Source organism: Abramis brama (genome assembly GCF_963993115.1).
Source record: "Abramis brama genome assembly, chromosome: 25".
Lineage (NCBI taxonomy): Eukaryota > Metazoa > Chordata > Actinopteri > Cypriniformes > Leuciscidae > Abramis > Abramis brama.
This window is the reverse complement of record NC_139987.1, coordinates 11,024,017-11,045,880: the sequence shown is the minus strand read 5'-3', so window position 1 is coordinate 11,045,880 and position 21,864 is coordinate 11,024,017. Positions and strand designations below refer to the sequence as shown.

At 35.9% G+C, this 21,864-nt stretch overlaps 2 protein-coding genes across 9 annotated transcripts in view; both read right to left on the bottom strand.

Annotated features, from left to right (window-relative positions):
• LOC311076813 (protocadherin gamma-C5-like) overlaps positions 1-3,135 on the bottom strand; it is a gene marked incomplete at its 5' end in the record, with an annotated part of 165,391 nt that extends 162,256 nt beyond the window's left edge. Inside the window, one exon of the mRNA XM_084105276.1 lies at positions 736-3,135. Within this exon, the coding sequence (XP_083961402.1) occupies positions 736-3,135 (2,400 nt within the window). The remainder of the gene's footprint in view (positions 1-735) is intronic.
• Positions 3,136-4,615: 1,480 nt separating this feature from the next.
• Positions 4,616-21,864, bottom strand: part of LOC311076811 (protocadherin alpha-C2-like) — an 85,546-nt gene continuing 68,297 nt past the window's right edge. For 7 of the 8 annotated variants that reach the window (XM_084105242.1, XM_084105238.1, XM_084105241.1 and 4 more), the window contains exons 2-4: positions 19,672-19,730; positions 13,751-13,839; positions 4,616-7,276 (exon numbers count right to left, since the gene is read on the bottom strand). In XM_084105242.1, the coding sequence (XP_083961368.1) occupies positions 6,966-7,276; positions 13,751-13,839; positions 19,672-19,730 (459 nt within the window). In that variant the 3' untranslated portion in view covers positions 4,616-6,965. The remainder of the gene's footprint in view (positions 7,277-13,750; positions 13,840-19,671; positions 19,731-21,864) is intronic. The other variant, XM_084105243.1, reaches the window with a different exon arrangement.

The window sequence follows — 21,864 nt, the reverse complement described above, 5'->3', positions numbered from 1 at the left end:
TGCTGAAGTCTGATGACCTCAAAGACATTGGACAAGAAAGGACTTACGTAACTTTGATATCATATAATACAAACGCGTAAATCCGTTTTAAAAGAAAAGAGACTAATCCTATTATTCACCGCTTCAAACAAACTTAGTTCTTTAGTAAGATTTAACGTAGATGTAGATTGTACTATCAGCATCAAAGTAATAGATTCAAACACTTGTAGACCATCTACGTTTTTTAGATTAAACTAAAGTTTTTGGAGAAGAACAACAACAAAATATCGTAACAAACTGTTAAATCTGGCAGAGATCAAATACACAACTTTACTATCCAATGCCATATATACACACACACACACACACATATATATATATATATATATATATATATATATATATATATATATATATTTCTAAACACTTTTGAAGACTGCTATAATAGTAAAACAAAAGCAATAAACAGAAAAATACCTCAAAAACTATGATAAGGCATTTGTGAAAAGGCATTTGTGAGATCCGAAACACTATATAATATGGACCATTTCAATTGTTTTCATCAGAAGTGGCAAAAGCATTTGATAGATAAGATAATATGAAATTACATTAAAAAAATTAATTACCACCCAAGTACTTTCTTTAAACTGGAACCGCGTTAATACAGGGGATATTATTTACCCAAATGTATAATCGAAGGAGACACCATGAAATGTAATATTAAAAGAAAGTCCAGAGTAGTTAATCCTCTCTTACCTCATCTTCAATTCCAGTAACATCTAGTGTTATCATGCTCGAGCCAAACTGAATATTGTCTTCATTTTTTAGAGTCCCACCAGCAGGAAGTGTGTTTTCATTATACGATCTCACAAACTTGAAGTCACTTGTGCGCGAGCCTGTGGTTAGATACGCGTCATAATTGTAAGTGCTGCGGAGAGTTCCTGCTCCATCCACCTCTGCATAGTTGGGAGGCAGATAGGCGCTGGGAACAGCAACTGCTCCATCAAACAACAGTCTGGGCTTTCTCCTGTGACAAAACTTCACTGCCAAGATCAGTATGATGAACGTCAGGAAGAAGGTGCACACGGAGACTAATGCAATGATCAAGTATGACGTTACTTTAGAGTTACTGTCCTCATAAGTCATATCTTTAAGTTCAGGAACTTCAGAAAGGTTGTCAGAAATCAGTAAATTCACAGCACAGGTTGTAGACAGAGAGGGCTGCCCGTTATCCTTCACTGAAATAACAAGGTTCTGCTTCATATTGTCAGATTCAGAAATGTCTCGTTGTGTTTTGATCTCTCCACTATGGAGACCAATGGAGAAAAGTCCCGGATCAGTAGATTTCAAGATCTGATAGGACAGCCATGCGTTCTGTCCAGAGTCAGCATCTACAGCGATCACCTTGGAGACCAGAGAGCCTGAGAGAGTCGCTTTAGGGACCATTTCAGTCATTAAAGACTTGCCATCTGGAACAGGGTATAATATCTGTGGAGAGTTATCATTCTCATCTGTTATGAAGACTTTCACAGTCACGTTACTGCTGAGTGGAGGAGAACCATTGTCTCTGGCAACGACTTTGACACTGAAGTTTCTGAACTGCTCATAGTCAAATGATCTTACAGCATGAATCACCCCTGTATCTCCATTAACAGACAGAAATGAGGACACTGGGACCCCATTGACTTCACTGGGTACCAGAGAGTACAGTACAGTCCCGTTCTGTCTCCAGTCTGGGTCATTTGCACTGACAAAACAAACAGAAGTGCCTGGTTTGTTATTTTCACTTATATAAACAGCATAATCCTGTAACTCAAATGTAGGGGGGTTGTCGTTGATGTCTGAAACTTGTATGTTCAGAGTTATATTGGAGAATAAGGGGGGTGTGCCTCCGTCCTTTGCTGTTATTGTCACATTGTAATTTTCGAATTGTTCTCGATCAAGCGAACTAGTTGTGGTGATAATGAAATAAGACTTGATGTACGGCTGTAGTTGAAATGGCAGACTCGTCGAAATGGAACAAGTAACCAGGCTATTCTCACCTGAATCCTGGTCCTTTACGTTTATCACTGCGATCTCTGAACCAGGTGGGATGTTTTCTGGGATTTGGTTTTTTAGAGACTTTACAGATATAACCGGCACGTTGTCATTGACATCATCTATTTCAATAACAACTTTACAGTGGCCTGTCTGACCTCCACCATCCTCCGCCTGCACTTCCATCTCGAACGAGGAGGCCTTCTCGTGGTCCAACTGTCCAGTAACAGATATTTCTCCATAATTTTCGTCAATTTGAAACAATTCTTTTGTGTTGTCGGATAGGTGATTGATATAATACATTATTTGCCCATTTGCACCCTCATCCAAATCGGTTGCAGTAATTTTGATCACAGACGTTCCGAGTGCTGAATTTTCAGATAAACGAGTCTTGTACAAAGGCTGTGAAAACACTGGTGCATTATCATTCATGTCTAACACGCGCACTTCAATAACAACAGTTCCAGATTTTGGAGGATTTCCCCCATCGACAGCTGACAAAATCAAGGAATGCTCTCCTTTTGTCTCTCTATCCAGGCTGTTTTTCAAAACAATGTCCACATGCCTGTCTTTATTTGATTTTGTATCAAGAACAAAATGTTTGTTTTGACTGAGAATATAAGTCTGAACTGAATTAATTCCAACATCCAAATCCCGTGCGCGAGCTATTTGTAATTTGCTTCCCGTCGGTGCCGCTTCGCTTATTTCAAGTTTAATTGAATCTTTGGGGAAAATAGGATGGTTGTCATTGATGTCCTGGACCTCCAAAACAACGTTATGAAGCTCTAAAGGATTTTCAAGAATAAATTCAAAGTGCATGAGACAGGGGGAGGTTGTACCGCATAGCATCTCTCGGTCGATTCGTTCCGAAACAAAAAGATTTCCAGAATCTAGGTCTACATCACAGTACCTTCTCTCCCCTTGATAATCCAAACGGGCTTTGCGAAACCTCAAGCGATTAGAATCCAAATTTAGCTCCTTACTTAGACTTCCAATAACATATTTTGTCTTTGTTTCCTCCGGCACAGAATAACGAACATCAGCAGTGGTAACGCAGAAGAGAAGCGACGTTATCCATAATCGCCATTTGGCCCAACACAATTTAGACGTTTTCGCCATGTTTTCTTGTATGCAATAAAGTAAAAACGTTGTTTTGAAATCTTCCTCACAAACAACTGATTTGCGTGGATAGCACTGCTATTTCGACAAATGACTGTTGTTAACAGAATAGAAAAATACCCGCACCAAATGGGTGTGTTCTTATGCCCCAAAAAAGCAGAGTTAATCAACAGCGACACTGTGTGGTTCAGTTGAGTTTATGTAAACAGCTTGTAAGAATGCGTTGGGTGTGCAGACGCTTCATATTTACAGAGATGTGTCTGATAATGTGGGTTTAAATTACATTCTCACATGGCATATCAAATATAACCATGAAACATTAATATTGACTAATAAAGAAGTGACTTAATACAAACAAAATATTTTAAACAAAATTGTTTTTTTTTCCTCACACTGCAGATAAACCAACAGAAGCGTAGTATTATGACATAAAGTATTTAAAAGGGTTTATATTTTAAATACATACTCTAACTTTTGTGAGCATTTATACTGGTCATTTATATCGTATATATATATATATATATATATATATATATATATATATATATATATATATATATATATTTGTTTAGAACTACGTCAATATACATTATTGGTGTTGTTCATACCAGCTACACACGGACACATGTATTTCAGCACCATGGACAGCTACTCCGTAGTCGCCGGACAAAACTGTTGGAATGTGCTATTACGTGCGTAGGATGACATTTTATTTCAAAATGTATTCAGTACACAGCAATGGAATGTTAAACAAATATAAAAGATTGCACATTAGAGAAGACAATGACTGGTAAAAAGCTATTCTGTTGAACTGCACACATTCGGTCTCCTTCGTAACAGTCAGCACACATCTGACGTTCATTAAATGATCCAATGCCTCGCCTTTGTGTTGTATGTGTACAACGAGCAAACCAGAAAGAATAAGACAGAATTTTGCTGAAGCATCATGATCAGAAAGATGACAGTTCCAAAGCACACACTATTTACCCTTCACCAAGTATGCCTAATTGAATTGTTTTTCAAAGTATTCTCGTTCCAGTATTATAAAACATTTAAAACAGTTGTGGAATTCTCTTCAAATAATTTCCCAACCAAACATGCAAACATATAGCTTAATCCTATTTGAACAAATCAACAAATCAAGGGCAGTTTGTTTCAGAAGAAGTTGTATTTTGTGCAGGTGAAACGTTCAGGTCCATCTATTCTTAATAGCCTGAAAGTCTTAAAATAGAAAGCTCAGACAAGTTACCATATGGCCAGCCACTGTAACATAATTTTATCTTTGGGAACCAGATTTATGACAAATATCCAACTGGTAAAAAAAAATTGGGTCAGCACTTCGGATGTTTCATATAAAAATCCATATGTGGACATGTTATTTTTAGAAAATGAAGAAAATATTTAATAGAGAATATTGTATAAATAATGCTATTACTGACAATATAGATAGGTAAAATCAAAACCACAGAAAAACCTTAAATACTTATGAAAGAAAACTTTATTTGTGATTTATAAACAAAACACATTACCAGATTTCATAAAGTAATATAAAATAATAAACACCATTACACTGATGAGCAGGTGTACAAAAATTTTGTCCAACATATTTGCACCGTCAAAGTCAAAAGCATAGTGCCACTTAGGCACTGGATGAATTTATATATAATTACTACACACAAGCAGAATACATAGACCCTTTTATTTCTCTTTTATAATTTTTTGACATTTTTGTATTTTTGTATTTTTGTATTTTTTTTTTTCAGAAGGAAGAGGTTTATATCATAGGGATGTATGAACTTGTTCACAATACAGTGTTATTGATTTCAAAGCCTAGCACAAAACGAAGGATTGATCCTTTCAAGTTGCAAAAATCATAAGGTTGTAAAGAAAAGCAATTTAGACCATAACACTACAGCATTACATATATCTAGAATGTTATCGTTAACGTTGATCGCCACAGAGCCGACATCGTTCTGTGTCTTCTTTGTACACTCTATGCATGTATGTAATCAGTTTATGTTTGAGTATGTCTGAGTGAATAATTTGATTTATGTCTACATACTTCAGCAGAGACGATACACATCTCCAGTTCCATCGTAAATGAGAAAAAAATAATTATGAAAAACATATCTGTTCATTTATATCTATATATAATTTTTGTTTTAATTGCGTTTAACATGCAAAACAGTCACTTGGTGATCTGACAGCACTGAACCACACCTGAAAGAGACTTGAGTGTGTGTGTGTGTGTGTGTGTGTGTGTGTGTGTGTGTGTGTGTGTGTGAGCGCTTTGTGATGATATGGTCTCATAGCAGCACAAACATCTCTCCTTTACTGAACAGTACCTCTACAGACTTAGAAGGGAAAGAAAAGAGAGATGTGATCTCTCTGAATGTTAAAAAAAATCCCATTATTTACAACAACTATGTCATGAAGCTATGTCTCACCATTGATTATATACAGTAGAAAAAAAATCTGTATCTGTACTGTACTGTATCTGTACTCCACTCACCCTCTATCATTGCCCTATAAAGCACCATACGCCATAGCTAAACATCTCCACAATAAGCATGGCTGCATAGTCCATGATGGTTCCACTGCTGTGAGAGCATAAACACTGGAGTGTATTGAGTTTGTGTGTGCATGTAGGGGCCAGTACATGTGCTTATGTTTCCAGCAGAAGGAGTGAAAATGATATTGGAAATTTCACAGGCTTGATTTTTCTGCTTTCTTGTCACACTGTACAATACGAGCCACCAGGGGGCAGTACTGACATGGGGCCAGCACAGCACACCAGATAAAGGGAGGTTGGCAAAATGAGATATGCAAAAGTTACAAGCAGTAGGTGAGGGCAAGAAGCTGGACTAAGACATTAAGCCGGCAGAAAGTGGGATGACGTCTATCAAACATTCAAAACAGCAGCAAAGGAAGTAGGTGTGTTTGAAAAGAAGCAACAAGCATCCGTTCTACTATTTTACAGACTTTTGAGAGGCTGATGTGCTTCAGTCCTGTTGTGGGTTTAGCTGTACAGCGAGTGGAGAGCCTGTTCAGGGTGTGTTATGTATTAGAGAGCAAGAATCTCTTTAGCTGTATGCACGTAATTTGTCTGTGCATGATTTTGGACTATATAAGATGAGATTTACTTGCTCTTATAAAATATACTGAGATTTCAGCGTTAGTTTAGGAGCAGGAAAGAAGCTTTTTTTCTGAGTGTAAAGCAAGTGTCTTGGATTTTGCTGCTACATTCCCATCTCTGCAGAGGTTTACTTTAGATCTGCTCTAGAAATCAGACACTGGTCTTTCTGATAATTGCAGTTAGATCTGTGTCTTTTTTTTTGTGTGTCTTTTACAAAGTTTTGTTTCCAGCAGATCAAGGTGTGAGACGGGGCCAGGGGAGGTTGTTTCTTCCCCATTTGAAGTTGAGAGAGGAAGGCAGGGATGGAGTCAGAGAAAACTCTTGGCATTACAGGAGTTAATATCCAGTTTAACTGGACTTTTGTTTGATCCGGGACTTCCCTTGATGTTGTTGAAAATGTCATTCACAAGGTGCGAGCGGACTTTGTTTGCATTTTGCAGACTGGAGTGCTTTCTTGGACATTGCTGATAAATTTCTGCACAATAGAGTAGAGTTAGAAAAATAGCCAATCAGAGTCATGGAAATATGTTTACAGGGTTAATTTGTGTTTTTTATGTTCACTTGAATTGGTAGGTATGGTATATAGAAGGATCTTTCTCTCTTTACATTTTCAGTATTTTTGGTTTCCTCTTTCTGTCAGAGTTTGCTACAAACACAAGTTGATCGCTGTAATATTGTAGTAAGACGTTCTTCATTACTCTTCGCCATCATCTTTCCCTTTATCCTTCTTGTCCTTCTTTTCCTTCTTCTTCTTTTTCTTCTTCTTGGACTCCTCTTTCTTTCCGAAGGTGATGAACTCGCCCTTCTCGTCAACGGCACCTGGGTCCTGCCGGATGGAGATGATGGCAGGGGAGCCGGGAATGATGAAGGCTTCAGGAGGAATCTCTCCCGGCTTCAGGGCTTGTGGAGGACCGTAGCCGGGGCCCGCACCGTAGCGGAAGCTCCAGCTGTTACTGTTGATTCCAGCTCCAACAGGAGGGGACAGCTGTCCCTCTCCCTCCCCATCTGAGAGAGAAAAATTACAAGGATTAGATTTTATCATCATCACTTAAAAAAAAAAAATCTGGTTCAAAACAAAAAATAAACTGACCCAATTACTAATAACTATTATCTAATACCTAACTCATAGTTTCTCCAGTGATACTACACATGTAATTCAAGCCTTATTAGTAGCTTTCACTGAAGAAATCCTCTAAATTTCTAGGTGTAATTGTTTTGTATATATATATATATATATATCGTCATTGAAAGAATACAATTCTTGAACGACCTGGCGAAATGAAAATAAAAAAAAGGTTGCATAAAGTAACGAGTAACTGTGATTAAAAAATTTAAAATAATTTACGCAATTAACTCAGCTTCCGTTTTTTTTTTTTTGTTGTTGTTGTTTTTTTAATCAATTGACAGCCCTTAAAAACAGCTTCATTGCTTATTAATATTTTCAACATTTTTGTCATGTTGTGCAACCAACAAAGCTGAAACCATGCTGGAAAAAAAGGAAATGATGTCATAGAGAGACCCTGTTTACTGTCTGTCTGTAAATAAATAAATAAATAAAATGTTATTACTTTTGATGGTTACACCGCATGACAAGAATCATTACATTTAAACATTTTCTGAAAGCACTATTGTTTTCAAAACTATAACAAACAAACATAAAACACAAAGAGAATACTTCTAATAACTTAGTATGTGTGTTTTATTAAAATAAAATAGATTATAATTTTTTTTCTGTCTTTCTGGAGTCTTTCTGGAGACAAATGGCAAAAACAATCTGCATCAAATGCAGCATGATTGGAGAAGCACGTTTTCTTTGCTTTATTTAACACTGATCTAAACCTACAAGTAATGCGCGCGCACACACACACACACACACACACACACACACACAGACAGCATCACTCTTGAGTGCACTTTCATACAATGTTCATGTTTGAAAGTGTACTACCCCAACAGGGACAGAGAGCTGAGTACAGAGTGAGAGACTTATGTACTACTTTCCCTACAGAAGCAGGGCTCTTTGCCACACCAGTTACTCTATGACCTACTTTCATTTCTGTGTTTTATTTAGATCTCACCATGGCCCTGAAATGCAATTCTGTTTGTTTTTTGATCTGTACGTTTATGACAGTACCGCACGGCTTATTTCAATAAATGCAAACCCTAGCAGGGATTATCCATTTTGATATTCTTTCCTCAGCTTAAATGAATCTGCATGGGTGGATTGTGCATCTATGTGTGCGTGCAACAACTTACTAGACTAAATTAGGAATCCTTCTCGCGCTCAGTTTCAGGCACGTCTAAATTTAGACACTTCAAATACAGCCATTAATATGCAAACTGCTCTTTTTTTCTATGGCTACTGAACCAATATGTGTAACTGTTCAAAATCTTGACCATGCTGAAAATATACCACCTCTGCATCAATACAGAACACTCATGGCAGGCAGATGGTGCAGCGAAGAGTCAATGAGAGAGCGTTCACATGCACACTGTATGCCACCCCCCCTGGGCTTGACGGATCACATTTGGCTGAGAAGGTCAGAAATTGTGGTTTAGAGTGGTAGCATTTACTTGCAGAGTGGACAGATCTCTAGTGAGAGAGTAACTCATGTGTTCATGTGTTAGTCACACCTCACTCCATCTCCCTGTGGCTTTCATTATGGCAGTAATATCAGTGCATGTGTATGTCTGCTTGTTAAGTTTCATGTCAGAGCGGGTCAACTGAGCAGACTAGTTCTCGTCCTCATGAGACCAAAGGGAAGATAAGCACAGTGAAGCTTTAAGCAACAGTTTAAAACAAACTTTCATTGCATTTCTCTCTTTGGTGTAAAGGTCAATGACAAAAAAAGTGTTCCTGATTAAAAAAAAAGTTTAAAAACACATTTTGCCAAGTTTTTAGAAATGTATTCATTTTGTTTTCAAATGTTTTTGAAAAGAACTTTCAATTTGATGACTGTAATGTAAACATAAAAGTAATAAAAAGTAAAGTTCTTTTCTGCATTTTTGTACTTGTTGGTTGCACCACATGCCTTTGATTCTGCAAACATTTTTGAACTATTAATAAGCAGCGAATCAATTTTCTTAATTGAATCCATTTCTTTTTTTTTTATCCTAAGAATTAATAAAAGATTTTGCCAAATTACTTCAGTGTTTCTTTTCAAGAATTGTATTTATTTAATAGTTTTAATTATTATTATTATTATTATTATTATTATTATTGGCTGTCTATTATTATTGGCTATCTGGCACTCTAAATTTATGCAAAATTAATTTTATTCCAGAAATTAAAAATATTATTTTTATAGATTGTGGATTTTCAAACTGTCTGTTAAAACTGCCCCAGATTAGGCTGTTCTTATGAGGGATAAAAATCTCCAACATTCACTGCTAGAAAATTGTGTAATTCCATTGAGCTTGATTTTTGGTAAAATGTCAATAATATGATGACACACATAAGCGTCTGACCATTTATAAAGCCACAATACCAACTTTGACAACACACTGCTTAATAACTTTTTATTTTTTTAAAGAAATTCTAATAAGTAGGATAGTAGGACTAATATATATATATATATATATATATATATATATATATACTGAACTTTATATATATATATGAGGATATACAGTATATCATGTGACACTGAATACTGGATTAATGGCTGATGAAAATTCAGCTTTGCATCACAGAAATAAATCACATTTTAAAGTATATTAAAATAGAAAACTGTTATTTTAAATTGTAATAATATTTCACAATATTACTGTTTTTTTTCAGTATTTTTGATCAAATAAATGCAGGCTTGATGAGCATAAGAGACTTATTTCAAAAACATAAAAAATAGTAATGTTTAACATTGTAAGGCTTGTCAGAGCAGCCAGATAAATGTGTGCATATAAAGACAAATATGTGATCTAATATGCATTCATGTGTTGGATGTGCTTTCCTACATTCTAAAAAATAATGTTTGCATCAATTTTTTTGAGTTATCTTTGAGTGAATTCTTCAACCAGCAAACTACATTGAGTTAGAGGAACTTAATAATTTGTATAAACACATTTTAAGTTGATTCCTCAAAATAATTAAGCCACTGCAACTTCCAGACTTGTAACCCTGGGACCAATTAATCTTATCTATGTCAGTTTAAATCAACAGCTATCATAGCACATGCTAACATAACTTATTTAACATGTATATTTAATGAACAAGCAAGGTATTACTCGTCACTGGCATTAGCGCAGTCATTGCTTATAGAGTCAATGTGTTTACCTTTATGTATCTACTCTTCAGCACAATGGTAACCACAAAAAAATATTTTAAATATCAAACATAACAGCATTTAACACTAACAGGTCTTTCTCTTCACTAAAAACAAATAAATTAACACTCAATTTCAACATTTATTCTCCTATGCAAAGCATGCTGGGAACGAGAAATCCACCGCCTAATTTCCTAAGTAATCAAGACAATTTCATTAAGTTACTACAACCTAATTTAATCATAATAATTAACACAGAAATTTGAGTTTAAATTACAGACAATATTAAGTTGATGTAATGATGATCAACATTATTATATCAACAGAAAATAATTTTCGCAACTTAAAATGTTTAATTAAAACAATAAATAAGAATTGTTTTTATCTTGCAACCATACATGTATTTAAGTTGTGGTAGTAAGTAAGTCCCCTGAATTCAATTTAGAGTGTATAATATTTCTACCTCTCTTTTTCTCTACCTTCCACTCCTCTCCTCTCCCCTTCCACACCTTGCTCGTTCTTCCATTTTGAGTACGGCTGGTTGCCATGGAAACCTCCTCCCCCATCCCCGCTCGCCCACTCCCAGCTGCTCCTGCTGCAGTATCTAAGATTCATTGTTGTTGCCTGGCAACAAGTCACACAGTGTTTCCTAGCAACAGGACCACCGGAGGGGTCTGCCAATCCTGAACCTCTGTGCATCTCCAACCCCCACATCCCCCCTTCTCTTTCAGCATCACTCTCATTCTATCATCTCTTTCCTTCCTCTATTACTCATACACATGCTTTATCTTTTAAATGACTCTCGGTATAGCAACCTCATATATCTTAAATCAAATTAATCTGTGTCTCATTTTCCTGCTTGGCCTCTTTTCTGTTCCTCCTGTTCCTATGACCTCAACTGTGTTATAATTTACAAGCACTAAACCAGCCCTTACACAACACACCTGCACTGGTTCAGTAACACAACATTAGCCTGCTTATAATCACAACACCCGATTTTAAATGGACAACTAGATTGGTTTTCATAAGTCTATCAGATTTACAGTGTATAGTTCAGACTTCAAACCTCTCTGCAGCCTGCTAGTAAAGAATCAATGTATTTATCTTTCTCCTCTCCTCCTTTCTCTTTCTCTCTCGAGTCGAGTGTGCCTCTCTCGATCTGTCCCACTTACTCTATCCATTTCTTCCCACTGTCTGCTGTCATTCCAGTCCGGCTCTGCTCTATCAGCCTGTCAATATCTCCACCATCCACCTCCCAGGAGACCAGCCACTCTTCCTTCATTCCTCTAATGGCACATTAGATTGATCGTCCTCTGTCTATCTGGCTGATCTTTGAGGAGAAGCATATCTCAGTAATGCAAATTCAATAACAGGCTTCATGCATCACAATATTTAGATAGTATGGTACTGAACTTCAGTAGGGTAGATGAAAGATGCCATCCAAGGCACATCATGCTCTTACTCAAAATAAACACATTTGGTTTATTGTGTCAACTAATGATTATGTTGCCTAATTATGTGTTAGGCATTTGAGGGACGCAGCACTAAATTACAAATGAAATCCTTTCAGATGAGGACTTGCCTTGATACATCTGTATTTGGTAAAGGGAATCTATTATACCTTTTTTCAAAGTTTTTTTTTTTTTTTTTTTTTGAGTGTACTAGAATATGTTTTCATGCTTGAATGTTCAGAAATTTGTTTCCCAAAACTGTATTGTCGCTAACTGGTCGTTCAACCACATTGATTAATGATGTCACGCACGAGGTGGAGTAATAACTACTTTTAATTAATCTGTTTGAGATCGAATTAACGCTAGATTAATTAGTTTTGCTATAAATTACGGACATGGCATCTGAGGACTATTTCTCATTTTTCTCAGTTATTTTGCTTTATTTCCAGATTCAATCATAGGCTCGTTCTTACATACTTGAGCACGTTCGCACATGCACACTGTTCAAAAACGGTGATTTACATGTATTGACAAACTAAAAGACGTAAATGACATTTGTATGTATTCTAAATAAAAGATATTGTACTGAATGTTAGCTTGTTTATTTTGATTAAGATAAGGATTTATTGAGTCCACATGTAATGCAAACAAGAAACTCTGCTTCTAACCACAGGTCAAGAGCTGTCGTTCCAACCACACAACTTTGCGATGCTATTTGTGAATGTTCGTTAGAACGATGGTTTCAGGAAACACAGACTCATTGAACTATGCTGATAACGACAGAACTTGTGAACATAGCGATGCTTCTGGGAAACGCACCCTTGTTTAGTTCCTGTCTCTATGAAGCTCCTCCTTCTGAAAAGCATTGGCTGTGATTGGTCAACTGCTTCAAACGTGTTTCAGAAATGTTACGCCCCTTACCATTTCTCTGAGTTTCAACACACTACAGCAACTCAACCAGGCCTCACCCCCCTTTTTTTTAATGCCTTGAGCGGGAATTATTTAAATGAAGAATATTGTGATTTGTTCGTTCCTGGAAGAAAACTCAAGACTACAATCATGGCATTTCAGGGAGTTCAGAAACAGTGCTTACTGATATAGAGAATAACTCTCTTTGAAGTGGACTTTGTGCATTGTAAAAGCATAATAGGAACACTTTAATAAAAATAAACTTTGGAATAAGTAAAGTAAATATGACGCACCACTGAACCACAGCAAGTAATTTTCTGGATTGCTAGTAACAGGAAGTTTGAAATAATTAATGGTAAAGCTCAAGCCAGACTTGCAGACTTGTTCCCTGTCATTTTAGATCTTGGGAACAGTATTGCAATAGAGAGTGACAATGGAAAGAACACTCTGTACATGGATTGGAGATCTTTTAGGGCATGCAAGACAGTAAAAGAGCAGAGAAAGAGCTGACATTTTTGGATGAATGAGTCTAACCTCCTTTAAACAAGTTGTTTTAAACATGCATGAATCCATGTCAGTTGGAATCAGCTTCAATTTGGGTCAAAAGTTTTGGCCGGCCCTGATTCATTCCTAAGATTCATTACAAGAAATGCAGAATTGCCATATGCGTTAGGCATAGGCACGTTCATTTAAACAGATGTAATAGGTTGATAAACATGATAATTTAGCTAGAGAGAAAATTACCGGATTAGCAAGAGCATGAAGTTTTGCGAGAAGATGATGGAGTCGTCGGTTTCGGATGATTAAGATTTAATTGCTCAGTTAGCAATGCAGACGTCTTTAAGATGTGACCTCACCTGCTGCGCTGGAGACCGTGGGCCAGTTCTGGACCAGCATGCCTTGTGCTCCCTGCATCACAGCTGAAGCCTCCTCCATATGCACAGAGCTAAAAACAAAACCAGTTGACATCATTAGTCTTGAAATTTCAAACATCCAGTAATTCTTTGGGCTGCTATTAAAAGAAAGGCAGAGAAAATGCTCAATAAAACTGATGTAAAATATATCTCACATTAAAATGCAGCTACGCTTTTGGGCTGTGAAAGTAAATGAGATGTGCAACGGGGACAGATGTGTTAGCGTGTATTTTTCTGAGCTTTGGTCTGAAGGTGCGTACGATGGTGAAAGTACATGTGACAGTTTGTGCTAGACTATCTGTGATCTAATGTGTCTGTGCGTGAGGTGATGTGTGTGTGGTGTGCAAGTTGTCTCGGTGGTTGTCATGATGCTTTAACTCCTTCAGACATGTTCACTGGAAAGCACATTGAAAGAGTGTCTGAATATATAGGCCGACATGATACACAGACACACAGAAATACACAATCCCCTGGTGTCTCAGACAAGGCTTAAGCCTAGTCCCAGACTAAATTGCATGTTTTAACTGAACGCAACTTGCACTGGCATATCTTAAAATAATTCAACCAGTAATACATACATACACATATATATATATATATATATATATATATATATATATATATATATATATATATTTTTTTTTTTTTTTTAAAAAAGCATGATTATAAAAGCTTCTTAAATGTCCTAATTAAACTAAGGCCTAATACTGGCTTAATCTAAGCCCTGTCTGTGAAACCAGGGCAATATGATACAAAAATGACCTCTTAAGAAGTTTTACTTGAATAGCAAACATCACATAAGATATTATGTTTGTATCACGATTATAGCAGTAACATTGTGTAATATTATACAATTTAGAATAACTGTTTTCTATTTTAATATATTTTAAAATGTAATTTATTCCTGTGATGTTAAAGCTGAATTTTCAGCATCATTACTCCAGTCTTCAGTGTCACATGATCGTTCAGAAATCATACTAATATGATGATTTGATTCTCAATAAAAATTTCTTATTAATATCAATGTTGAAAACAGTTGTGCTGCTTAATATTTTTGTGGAAATATTATAAATGTTACTGTCACTTTAATTCATATTGCTGAATAAGTCAATTAAAGTAAATTTCTTAAAAATAATCAAAATAAATCCTGACCCCAATCTTTTGAATAGTAAGTATACAATGTTTTGATTTGGAATATTTGGCATATACAGAACTGGCATATTTTTCATTTTTGTTTTTAACATGTTTATGATTATGCTTAAAACGTGACAAAATCAAAAGTCTTAATATATTATGAAGTGTTGTTACAAATAAATGTATCTTGTTTCAAGAAACTGAAAAATTGGACAAATATAAATGTTATGAACATTTTTGCAGTCCAGAAATGATAAAGAAATACTGGAGAAATTTAGAAAGAAAGATGATATAAAGGAAAAGCGTTCATCAGAGAGAGAGAAAAGCGGATTGCGTAGAAAATTTATTACATTTTCAACATCTCCCTTCTCTCACAAGGGCCCATTTCATAATCTGATTTCCCCTAATACATTGTTGGGTTTCTTTACCATCTTTATCTTCCCTCCATTCCTCTCTTCATTTCTCATTCTCTGTCTGTCAGCAGGCCATGCATAACATAAGCCTGGGAACTTGTGGTAGACAGCAGAAGATGTACTATGTACTTAAAATTTCAACAAATACCGCGATGCACCCTAGAGCTGCGAGCATGCATTACATTAAAGGGACTTTTCATTACCTATATACACTTTTCAGCGATGGCCTTTTGCTTTTAGCACGGCTCTGTGTGTTTGTCACCATGGAAACCACGATCAGACAAGCACCCACATAAAAAGCAGATCTGTGAATAGTGCCACAGCACTCCTATACATCCATTATGAATATACAGACATGAGGAGCAGAAAGGAAGTGGGTATAGCAGGGCATCTGCAATGCAGCACAGGGTGTGCCCAGCCACTACAGCTTCCATAACTCTGATCCAGTGTGTGTGTGTTAGCATGATGGATCCTTCTAATTCCCTTAAAGCTGAAATGCACCCTGTGCCATGAGGCAGAGTGAATCAGTAACTTTCCTAGCCTTAGGAGAGGCTTGTCGATTGAGGGGTGTGGATTTAAAGCCACTGGAGAGGAAGCTTGGATACTGGAGCTGTTCGGAATAAGTCTAAATGAAGAGAAAGCATGACAGAGAGTTCCAATTCTGGAATTAACCATCACAATTATTGGCTCATTGAGGGTCAAAGGGAAGTTATGAATAAATAATGTAAATCTACAATATAATAATAATAATAATAATAATAATAATGTGACATACTGAATTTACAGAAACCTTTAAACATCCTCTCCTGAAATTAAGCTACAAGTAATGGTTTAAATTTAAATAATGAATGTAATTATGCAATATACATAACTGTTTAAAAGTTTGAGGTTGGTAAGATTGTTTTTAATGTTTTTGAAAGAAGTCTCTGATGCTCATCAAGACTGCATTTATTTGACCAAAATACTGTAAAAACAGTATCATTGTGAAATAATATTACAGTTTTAAAATAACTGTTTTCTATTTTTAATATATTTAATTTATTCCTGTGTTGGCAAAGCTGAATTTTCAGTATCATTACTCCAGTTTTCAGTGTCACATGATCCTTCAGAAATCATTATAATATGCTGATCTGCTGCTCAAGAAACATTTCTTTATTAGTATCAATGTTGAAAACATTTTTTCAGGATTATTTGATGAATAGAAACAGCAGTAATTTGGAATTTGGAATGTTTTTAATTAAAATGTTTGTAACAATGTAAATGTTTACAAGTAACTTTTAAATACTAATTTATTGCATCCTCACTGAATAAAAGTATTAATTCCTTTTAAAAAGTACATGTTTATTTTCTATTCTATTCGTACATGTAGGCTACATTACCTTCACTTTCCTCTAATGCTTACTTTATCTTTAAAAACACTATTCATTTAATAATACTGTAATATGTACTAAAATCTCAAATTGAATATTCCTTTTTATTCTTTTAATTCTGTACATTATAACCTTGTGATACCTAAATTCACAAAATTTGCATTAAAAAATATTGATTTTTAATGTTGTACCATATTTAAATGGTGCTCAAAGTGGCTTACACAGTTTCTACACCAGATGCGATGGTCTTCACGTCGCAATAGCTAGAAATTGTCCACATTGGATGCGTCAAAGCACCCGTTGGCCGTTGCAAATCCATTTGTCCTTAGTAGCGTGAACGCTTGAAGTATGTCAGAAATAGAACGGGGCAACGGTTTACCGTTAGGAATTAATTGTGTCATGCTGTGCCGCACCGCATCCAGTGTAGACAGCACCACTGATTATAATGGGTTTGCTTTTTTTGCGTCGCATCGCACTGCTCGCCTTTTCCCCTGTGTGTACTGTCTCCTGTGTCCCCTTTTGCACCAGCCTTCAGTCACAGACAAGCACATAAAACACACACTAAACCATCCCTGGAGATGAGCCCACAGGGTAGCACAACATTATCACATAAAACAGACAGCCCTTCACCCTTTGGAAACTGTATATGTGTGGTGGTAGAGGAGGGGGCCTTGTTGTCTCCAGATGTAAGTGTGTGTGCGGGTATGTGTGAAGAGTTAGGGAGAGAATACATATTTAGTATTTTAGAGATGACTCATTTTGTCAGTATTTGTGCATTGAAATGCTACCCCTGAGATTCAAATTGCCTGCTTATCGGGCGTGGGTAAGCTCACACAATCAGCTCATCTGCTAGCTTGTCCTTTATGCTTGGTTGTGAAGGACTGTGCATCTGCTGTGGAGAATGCTGATGACCTACATACTCAAGATCAGACTGCAGAGCCACTATGCCAGGGCCCTTAGCAAACGCTTCAAAGCTTGTGTTTGTGCGTGATAAAGGCAGACAGAGCACAGTTGGTCCACAGAGGAAGAGGCAAGAGGTCAGGAAGAAGTCAGAGAGCTCCTGGTGGTCATGATTCTGGTGGCTCTCTATAGCCATCAGCAAACATCAACACTGACAATCTTTTTGTGCTTTACTAATATGCTCCCTGTCCTCTGTAATTCTACATTCCATCTTATTTTGTTAAACTCTATCAACAGCAAACTTAAACGGGCACAAACTATTATGGCTATAATGAATGAAATCTAAGGTTACGATTACATGACAACAATGTGATAAGAACGGTTTTCCTTCTATTTTTTTTTTTTAGTTTTGCACACAGACGACAACGTGTCAAAACGATCCCCATTCATATGGATCCGGAAAGATGACTAAAATTGCTGCATTATGTTGCTAGGTCAGTAGTTGGCAATGTCATTTTGTAAATAAACACTACGCGTCTATAGACTGAACACAAAAATATATATATATTGGTAAAAGTAAGTTTAAATAAGGTTATTACAAAAAGGTAAAAAAAAATTGTTGTGCATTAGGTTTTATGTACCGACAATAAACAATACTTTTTCAACATTTATTAAGCTTGGTTAATGTTGCCTTCTACATTTTAGAAATTCTACATTGGCAAATAACTTAATAAAATAAGTTGAAGTTGAAGTACTAAATCATACTGTACAGTTGTTATGCTTCTGTCATTTCAGTTTTACTAATTTAGTACTTCAACTTCAACTTATTTTATATATTTTTTAATATTTTTAGCTTTAATTTAAACTAACTCAAAAAATTTAATTTAAAATATAAAAATAAAATCTCTTTCAAAATATAAATACTATAATAGTATTTAAAGAATATTAAAACAACACTGATATCAATTACCATTAGTTATTACAAGTATTACAAGTGAACATCAATTAATTAACGATAGCATATTTATGAATTCGGTTACATTTTATGGTAACACTTCATTTTATAGTGTCCTTGTTACATATCTTACATGTACTTACCACAGTAATAACAGTAAATTATGCATAATTACATGCAACTAACCCTCAACCAAACCTTTATCCTACCCTATCCCTATAGTGAGTACATGTAGTTAATTATTATTACTCGGTACTTAAATGTATAATTACACTGTAACAATGACACCTTAAAATAAAATGTAACCCAATTTATTTTAAGGTGACATAGTTACTTACTCAAACAAGTACTGAGTAATATTAATTGACTATATGTACTTACTATAGAGTTACGGTTAGGGTTTGGTTTAGGGTTAGTTACTTGTAATTATGGATAATTTACTGTTATTACTATAGCAAGTACATGTTACATAAAATATATATATTGGTAAAAGTAAGTTTAAATAAGGTTATTACAAATAGGTAACGTGTAACTACATCGCCTTGAACAACATTTTTACCATAAATTAAAAAATAAAACATTAATCTAGATTATTAAATGCTGTAAAAATTATTTTAATTGTTAGTTCATGGTACCCAAAGCATTAATTACTGTTATAAATCTAACCTTGCTTTAAAGTATTATCAGTATTTTTCCAATTCTTAAGGTTTAATGAAAAATTCAACAGATGTTTTGTGTAATATGTATAATATTTTGAGGATGCTTTTTAGCTTCTGCTCTCCCTTCAATTAGATTAAGTTCAAACAAGATGGTTTCCTGCATAATGACATTGAGGATCAGAATTTGATTATTGTGGGTCAGGAAATGAGGAAATTAGAATTGGACATGATTCACAGTGCTTTTACACTTTTACTCAGCAACCAAACCGTGGTCTAAATGTCTTTTCTCATAAATTGAGAAAATATTTACTACTATAAAGAATAAAACCTAATATTTAATTCTTATTTAGCTACAGAGAATGAGGTGTGTTCCATTTCGGTTCAGAGAGGACTGTAACTCTTTCAGGACCTTATTAACAGCAAAAGTGCTTACCTCTGCACTCCTGCCCTCAGTGACGCAGAGTAACGCCAGTCAGCATTTGGCCCTTTGGGCTGGAGGAGAGAAAGAGGGAAAGAAGGGGTGGAAGGACAGAAAAGGGTTAGATACATTCTCATCAATAAATCATGGTGCTCTGTGTGTGTGTTTCTACCTTGCATTTTAATATGAACCACAGCTAAAGGAGACCAGGGACGATTATTGGCACTACGCCATGGCCCATGACTCACTTGTATAATCTTGTGATTGTGGAGAGAGTGCTTCATAATAAAGCATATAAAGGACACTTGACATTCATCTAATAACATACACAACCCCATTGTAGGGATGCACAATATTGGTTAATGGACAATATTAGTGATTTTTAACTTATCGATATTGGCCAATATTGGATATTTCATTTTGCAATGCATGATCATTTTTGCATTTAGAGAGTCTTTGCCATCATCTAGAGCTCATTCAAAATGAATATTTATTCATTTATTAACACTGTTAAATTTAATTTTGAATGAATATCTGTCTTTCATACGTCCAATTGTTGTGATGTTATGCCTAAATTTACTTTAGAGCTTTTAAATCTATTGTTTTTTTTTGTTTTTTTTTACAAAATATTATAGAATTTAAACATCGGCCATAACACTGACATATTTATTTGGCATCCGCCCAACTTTTTATATTGTGCATCCCTAGCCATTACCACACATTTTCAAATGACCCCACAACTTCTGCTCAAAACCAAAGCCCTAAATTTCTTTTTTCTTCTCCCAACATCCATCCCATTCCCCATGGTACAGGAATGATATCATCCTGGGATACCAGCTGACCCCATGTAATATGATACTAGAGCATTTTCTGCCCTCAACTAGAGCAACTCAATCTGAGCACTGGTCAGAAGATGACCATTTACATTATAACCAAATACAAATCCTCAAACACAAGATGGTCATCTGTTTCTCCAGCAATCCACAGTAAATGAATGAATTGGTCTTACACAGAGGGAGAGCACAAGCACGTAGTTGCCATTTATATTTGCCCTAGTAAAATCCTGAAAAAAAAAAAACCTGGGTCGTAGAATATGCGATGGGATGAGGCATTAGAGAATGGCCCAGATAATTTGAGTAAATAACATTCTTTAATCAGGTGAACTCAGAGGGGGGAGAGAGTGCGTGCAAAGAGACTCTGCCTCGCTCTCACAATGTAATTTGCAGGGCTTGAGAATCAAAGGCTGGAGGTTAATTTCATTGCCTGCTCTCTTATCTCTGACAGACGGCCTCTGCTCCTAAATCCTCTGCAGTGTCAAATGAGCTGCAGTGTCTGTGCTGCCTCTCACCAACACATGTGAGAGGATCTGGCGCTGTCAAGAGCATCACTCCATAAACTCTAGCTATTCTTGTGCTGCAGACATTTTTAGACTATTTTTTTTTTTGTCTTCCTTTATATCTTTTTTTAAACCATCTGCAACATCCCCTCCCATGAGCCAGAGATCAAGGCCACACAGCCTTTGGATCATGTTCTGGCTAATTAAAACACATTTCACGAATCCATGGCTGACAGAGTGAACATGAATTCACGCCAATTACACTGACAAAAACACATCAGTTGAATATCTATGACAGCAAATGCATTGCACAGGCATAAAATACAGTTTATCTGCATAAACTGTAACGGTTTTTGTGTTTGGTTTGCAAAATTGTGACATCAGATTTTTTTCTCTCAAAAGTCCCTTATTTTTAGTGTATACAAAATAATGTTGAAATTCAAACACAATCTTGGAGTAAAGACACAGTGACATGACCTGGAGTGGCAATGGGTGGAAGGTAATAATCCTGAAAATGTGATGACATCCTCAAACGTGGGAGCAAATGCCTGAATCATCATAAATGCAGTGTGCTACTCTAGAAAGTCTTGGTGTTTGACACTAATGCAGGGTGAAGCAAAGCACTGTAAAGCTGCACTAGATAACCACACAGTACAACAGGAGATGACAAGGTCAAAAGCTTCTGACACATGGACGCAGAGCTTCATTGCAGCTTCTGGTTGGACTTAATTGCTTTTTACACTAAAACATATTAGACATACTGGAAAGCAGAGTTGGGGTATACTGGGCTGACGTTTAGTTCCCTGCATGATGCATCACATATGATTATATTTTATTTAAATAGTTCTTCTTATTAGCTTCTTATGCATATA